General features: G+C 35.9%; 1 protein-coding gene across 1 annotated transcript; it reads left to right on the top strand.

Moving 5' to 3' along the window:
* Nucleotides 1–1,328: 1,328 nt before the first annotated feature.
* Nucleotides 1,329–2,418, top strand: LOC143235221 (uncharacterized). Its single transcript, XM_076473167.1, has one exon. The coding sequence runs from the start codon at nucleotides 1,536–1,538 to the stop codon at nucleotides 2,145–2,147; it is 612 nt and encodes a 203-aa protein (XP_076329282.1). The 5' UTR covers nucleotides 1,329–1,535; the 3' UTR covers nucleotides 2,148–2,418.
* Nucleotides 2,419–7,202: the final 4,784 nt, after the last annotated feature.

The following is a 7,202-nucleotide window of genomic DNA, read 5'->3' as shown; positions in this document are numbered from 1 at the left end:
TGTATAAATTTTACAAAATTTCTTAGCCAAAGAAACAATTAGCATTTTAAAAAAAATAATCTAGAGACAACCATTTCTCACAGGTTGGGGTAAAAATTATATATCAGTCTGAGCATTTACAACCCTAGAAATCGCGTTTCGATGCTCGTGGTGGGCAGAGCACAAATAGCCCATTGTATAGCTTGTTTACTAAAAACAAATACACATATCACTGCCGACGACTTATTTAATTATCGAAATGTTTGTAAACATTTGTTTTTTCATTACTACTACTTTAATTGTCGCTTTGTTAATCATCTACAGCCGACTAAAGTCTCCCAATTGTGGCTTTCAGTTTATTCGAAAGCTCTTGCAAGATTACGAGTCAAGTGCCTTAACCATTTGGTCATGGACTACAAGGAGGGCATCTAGTTAGCAACAGCTATCGTCAACTATTGGGTTACTTTTCTCATTAAGGAATATTGGAATTAATCGTCACGTGAATTATTCTACTTTTGCAGCCATATCAATATTATGCCGATGAGGGCTCACAATTAAGCGAAGGCTGTCGATAGCAAAGTAACTAAAGTAATTACCAAACAAAAGCTAAACTTAATGGTACGCGTTGCAAGTGCACCTTTGTGTCGGACGAACGGTTCATATTGTACGCCTCAAAATAGTGGAACGGGTGGCTCACAACATAACATTTTACGTTCTTTAACGCTGGTACTTTTTTAACAATAATAATTTAAAAAAATATTTGAACTTACAAACTGGATAGTAAAAAATAAATTTTAGATCATATAATCCGAATGACAGTGGAAACCTACCTGCTAAAATTAAGAGCTTACTTTGGATTTGTTTCGTAAAAGTCTAAGTTATCGTGTGAATAAATATAGCTTCGGATGTGATATTGAATTGCTTTTGTAACAACATGTGTAAAATATACGCCGTAACTAGCTACACTTTCCGTTTTACTATTAAAATGTTCTATTTTATAAACATATCATGAAACTTATTAAACCTTATTAAGATGCTTCATCTATTATTGCTAATCGAGGTTCATAAAGAAAACAAGATTTTTATATTCAATTGCAAAGTCAAATATTATTCGTTTTCCACCTTCAAGCTTGAAGAACTTACTTCTTCCTCTCTCTTTATTTTCTTTTTCTTCTAAGAAATAGCGTGTCAAATGAAGCACATTCGTCTGACCTGGTAACACTTTCCAATCTGTTCGTGCTATATTACACAGAGGAAAATCTGATTGGGTGTTTTAGACATGTAAATGACGTGTACATGTAGTGAGCCGCGGTATACGCATGCAAGAACTCCCTCAGGTGAGGCACGAGAACACGGTACTTCCAGCGACAGACGAACTTGCAGACAGTAAAAAGTTGGGTGTCTACCTGCTGGTTCACGTTCAATCCCAGCAATACGTTAGTCTCCATTGCGGTTCGTGGTCTATTGAAATTAGCGTATCAAAAGAGCTTGTGTCTGTGTAATGGATTAGTAGTAGGTTCAAGTGTTTTCAAAAAATCGTTGGATGATCCTCTAATATGGACTGTTTTTCCATAAGCTGTGGGATTTCTGAGCAAAGTTCCTCTGATGTCCAACTTCTCAGTGAAGACTCTTGTCAGTCCGAAGCTACTGACATGACTTTAACCCAGAACTCCAAAAGGTCTTCGTCAGTTTCCGTGGGGATCCAAAGTGTGGTTCGCCATGTAGTGACACTGGGTGCCACTACTTGTGATTCTCAAACTGTTAAACTTTTAGCACAACAGCAAACAGACAAGCTAGGTGAAACGTCTTTTATGGAGTTATCTCCCGACTATGAAAATCATTGCTTGAGTAGGCTTAAGAGAACGGACTTCAGCGGTTGCGCTAGACTATCGAATGGCAACAATGTTTATATGCTTGAGCATAATAACAAACCCGTCCAGCCGAGGAAAACCCGGAGTAGAATGTCTCCTCATCCGACAGTGATACGGAAGCGTCGACTAGCCGCCAACGCGCGTGAACGACGTCGCATGAACAGTCTCAACATTGCTTTCGACCGACTGCGAGATGTGGTTCCTTCAATTGGAAACGACAGAAAACTATCCAAATATGATACACTACAAATGGCTCAGAGCTATATTACAGCTTTAAGTGAACTGCTCGACAAGTAATTTGAGATTGTACGTCCAAGTTTGATTTTACAAACAAGTATTTTATGTATAATTTGTCCAGTAATTACTTTTACCTCGTGTTTGTCGGACGCTTCAAAACGTTTTTTTTTTCGTTTTTCGTGTTTTTTTTTCTTTACACTACATCGCAATACCGGGTGGATTCAACATCTGTAAAAACGTTTGTTGTTCCTGTTATTGTTGATTGATGCTAACCTGTTCAAAATTAAGAAACAACAGAGCTTTTGAACATTTTTGTTGAGTTACCTAGCAACAGAAGAACGTGCTTTTTCATTCAAAAGGTTTGATACTCGTTAGAAAATGACTCTTTCGCTTAAATATTGCTTTTGATTGTATATTTTTTTAAGATATATGAGTTGTTACTTAAATACACATGAAAACGTTTATTAAAATATTATAATGGATAACAAGGATTTTGGTTTTGTGGTTCTAAAGAGCATATGTAGAACGTTAGAAACCTAAAGTTGTTATGTAAATGTAACTGCATGTCATGAACCACGACAGTGGTTCATAATAGGGATTGCAAGGAATTGTTCAAAACCCTACTAGAATGTTCGGGAAAAACATGCCTTAACCATTAAAGATTCAATTCAAACAAAACTTTAAAACACTTACAATTGACTTCTGAGGCTGTACATTTATAAATGCGGATAAATAAAGTACGCATGTTACACTCATAAGGAAAAAAAATCTGATCAAAACGTCATATAATTATTATTATTTTCTTGCTAGTCTTTATTAAAAACTGCTTAGTACATTGTATCCAAATCTTTTGTTCAATACTAAGTAAAGCCCTACAAAGATTATGTGTGTATTTAAAAGTCAATTTATTTCTTTATTTTACACAAGTTAAAAACATTAATTCTAGTTTAAATGATGTTACAAACTACCTTCGTTTTTCTTTACAAACATCTGATGTTCCTTTAAGAGGGATGAAACAAGACCTACAAGCCAATAATAGATGTACATTAGATGACTGTAATATATCGATATTTAATGCTTTGTACACTGTACAATCGGTATCTTTATGGAGCTAACCCCGATATTATGTATAAAGTGAAGTACAAACAAAAAAGCACAATTCACATAATATTAAGTTTCATTACACATATTCGTAGAATACGTACTTTAAAAGACAATAGGGTTTACTTAAAATGATATTTTAGCCGTATATGTTTCATTTGAAAAGGCTGCTGGTAAACTTGTACACGTGCTTCGTGTAGGTTGTCTTAGTCTAGGCAATTATTTGCTCGTTGTTTAGTTACACAGAAAATATAATTGCTCACGTTATTCTCAATCAAATTTCCATGATAATCTTCAGCTGCAGCTTAACATTTTACATTTCGAACTAATGTGATCAAATAGTCAACAGCTACAGTAAATCATCATGAAACGCATTAGCTAGCTAGTAGTTATGTTTATTAAGACAACAATGTATAAGGTTAGCTGCCATACTAGGTACTTTTTTGCCCATAGTTAGGCATAAAAAGTCAATAAACAAGATAAATAAAAAACTGGGAATTTAGAAAAACCTATACATAGGAATCGTAAAGAAAGTAATCAAACAAAGCTGGATATACTGTAGACATTATTTATTCAAACTGTAAATCCATAACTTGGGTAGGCCCGGCATGGCCAAGAGTGTTACGGCGTGCAACTCGTAATCTGAGGGTCGCGCCAAACATGCTCGCCCTTTCAGGCGTGGGGGGCGTTATAATGTTACGTTCAATCCCACTATTCGTTGGTAAAAGAGTAACCCAAGAGTTGGCGGTGGGTGATGATGACTAGAGGGAAGGCAACTAGAAACAGGACCGTCAGCTGTTTCTCAATTCTGCGTAAATGAGCAAGTATCATTTGGTCCTATGCTGTCAAATTACGTCCTGGCTAGAATAAATGTAACATGGCCTGGTGGTTAAGGCGTTCGACTCACAATTTGAAAGTCGAGTGTTCGAACACCCATCGCTTAGAAACTTCCCTGTCTCTCAGCTGTAAGAGTGTTGGAATGTGATAGTAAATTCCACTGTTCGTTGATAAAAGAGTGGTCCAAGAGGTGGCACTGATTAGCTGGCTTCACTGCTAAATTAGATAGCGTAGATAGCTATATGCGCGAAATGCAAATCAAACCAATAATTTTTTTGTGTAGAGGAGCGAACAACATAAGAATTTTCTCAACCCATACCAGCCGTTTTTAAATATGTATTTTTCTCTACAAGTGGGTTTTCTCGTCATCACGGATTACAATCATTTTTTGCATTGAAACTAGGGAACTGGATACACTGCGGCTGTTTGTTTACATGCGCCTACTTCTAGCTAGTTCGAAACAACACGATAGGGTGCTTAACACATTGGCTGCCTTGTGTCCCACCCATGAGTCACAGACAATTGGCCCGGCATTGCCATGTGGGTTAAGGCGTTCGACTCGTAATCTGAGGGTCGCGAGTTTGAATTCCCATCACACCAAAGATGCTCGCCTGCCTTTTCAGCCATAGGAGCGTTATAAAGTGGCGGTCAATCCCACTATTCATTGGGAAAAGAGTAGCCCAAGAGTTGACGGTAGTTGGTGATGACCAACTGCCTTCTCTTTAGTCTTACACTGCTAAATTAGGGACGGCTAGCGCAGATAGCTCTCGAGTAGCTTTGCGCGAAATTCAAAAAACAAACAAACAAACACAGATAATTATGTTTCAAAGCCAAATAACTCTTGTGGCATGTGAGTTTGGGACACCATACGTCTCCTCGGTGATTTTTGAATCTTTAATTTTATTTATGTTTAATGTGTAATGTGGGAGCCAAAGTGTTAAACTGAATGGTTGAGATTATAATATGTCTACTTAAGAAGTTTAACCCTTCAGTTATAATAACGTTTTCGAATCGCTGTGTTACAAATCTGTAATTTCTGTTCAAAACTTGCAGCTGATCCAATTATTCTCCCTAAAAGAAATTAAGAAATGATTCTCAGTGCACAGTTTTTTGTTATAGGTTCTCACTTGACACAGCTCGAACATTTGTTAAGAACTATGATTAATATTTACTTCTGTTCATAATAAGCTGTCTAGGTATATCAGAACTAATATTTAACCCCGTAATGAATATAGCTAATTTAATATACCGATTTTACTTACAACGATTAGAATGCGTTGTTTCATCATTTACGTACCCTTACTCGTATCGATGTTTTCGGCCACAATCCCAATAATATCTCAGAAAGATCAAAAATACAATGACTAAAATAAAATATTAAGCATTCTAAACAACATTGTTAATTAAAATAACACAAGAAAATGCTAACTGTGTTTATACTGAATGTTTAAGTCCGTCAGTTTGACAGTGTCGTAGCTGTTCACAAGACTGAGAGAGATTTTCTGTGTGCGAGTGACTACTAAAAGTTAATCAGGTCTAGAATTTTGTATTTTTCAACTATTTTGTAAGTTTCGTGATAATCTATCCACATAATTCTGAGATATTTTGTCCATTAGACTGGGACGGATGAGCGAACAGCTGAAAGACAAAAATAATCAATACTCCCCGATCTACGATGCATTGCAGTAAAGGCATTAATGTGTATATATATATATATACTCAAGAATACATAAGCACTAAGTTGAATAGGCCTATGTTCCCTTTGACCCTGCAAAATGGGGCGTTATTACCTATATACAGTTTTACAAACTTCTGTCATTATTTAAGAAATTGAAAGTTATTAATAACACACGCACATATATATATCAAAAATACCAGCATAACCTTTGAACTAAGAAAACGAGAAAAAAAAAAGAAAAGCTAACGTTTTCATGGTACGCAACTAAAAGCAAAAAGTGTGTGTGTTTGTGTTTTCTCACAGCAAAGCCACATCGGGCTATCTGCTGAGCTGACCGAGAGAAATCGACCCCCCCCCCTACACACACACACACACTTTAGCGTTGTAAATCCGTAGACTTACCGGGGGTATAAAACAACTAAAAGTTAATCAAACGATTTTTTAACTTTGGCTGTCAGTCTCTTGACGAAAGTTAAATTACAAAATCTAATGAACCTTAGTTGACTGAATTATGTATATTATCAACTTATAAACTAATGTTAAACCTAAGGTAATTTTCATCAGTTGCTCTACTGTTATGTTGTAATGTAATTACTGGTATGTGTCGATAAAAAAAGCTTTTTTTTGAGAAAGGAAGTTGTTAATTAAACACTCATGCACAGTTTAAAATTATAAAACAAAAACAACGTTCTTGGATCAAAGGTCATTCAGAAGGCTAGTTTTCATCCGTATACCGCAACACAACAATAACAACAAATAAAAAATATGTTAAAAATATAAATGTTATTATATTCTCCACTAAACGCCATGAATTTCAAGCTGAACCAAACATATTCACATAACCTGAGTAACGCATTACTTTACCCCAAACCCGCTTTACTTCACAAATACGATGTTGTAAAGTGGTAACTTCAGTAAAGGACGAACCCTCTGCTGACCCTCCAGGCTGGAATGAAAAGACAAAACAAACATCTTTACAAGAAACGAACTCCTGTAGTTAGATTACTACATAAAGAACTGTAGTGATCTCACTCCTGTAGTTAGATTACTACATAAAGAACTGTAGTGATCTCACTCCTGTAGTTAGATTACTACATAAAGAACTGTAGTGATCTCACTCCTCTAGTTAGATTACTACATAAAGAACTGTTGTGATCTCACTCCTGTAGTTAGATTACTACATAAAGAACTGTAGTGATCTCACTCCTGTAGTTAGATTACTACATAAAGAACTGTAGTGATCTCACTCCTCTAGTTAGATTACTACATAAAGAACTGTAGTGATCTCACTCCTGTAGTTAGATTACTACATAAAGAACTGTAGTGATCTCACTCCTGTAGTTAGATTACTACATAAAGAACTGTAGTGATATCACTCCTGTAGTTAGATTACTACATAAAGAACTGTTGTGATCTCACTCCTGTAGTTAAATTACTACATAAAGAACTGTTGTGATCTCACTCCTGTCGTTAGATTACTACATAAAGAACTGTAGTGA

The sequence above is a fragment of the Tachypleus tridentatus genome, chromosome 12, assembly GCF_004210375.1.
Source record: "Tachypleus tridentatus isolate NWPU-2018 chromosome 12, ASM421037v1, whole genome shotgun sequence".
Classification (NCBI taxonomy): domain Eukaryota; kingdom Metazoa; phylum Arthropoda; class Merostomata; order Xiphosura; family Limulidae; genus Tachypleus; species Tachypleus tridentatus.
This window is presented reverse-complemented; position numbering and strand designations above follow the sequence as displayed.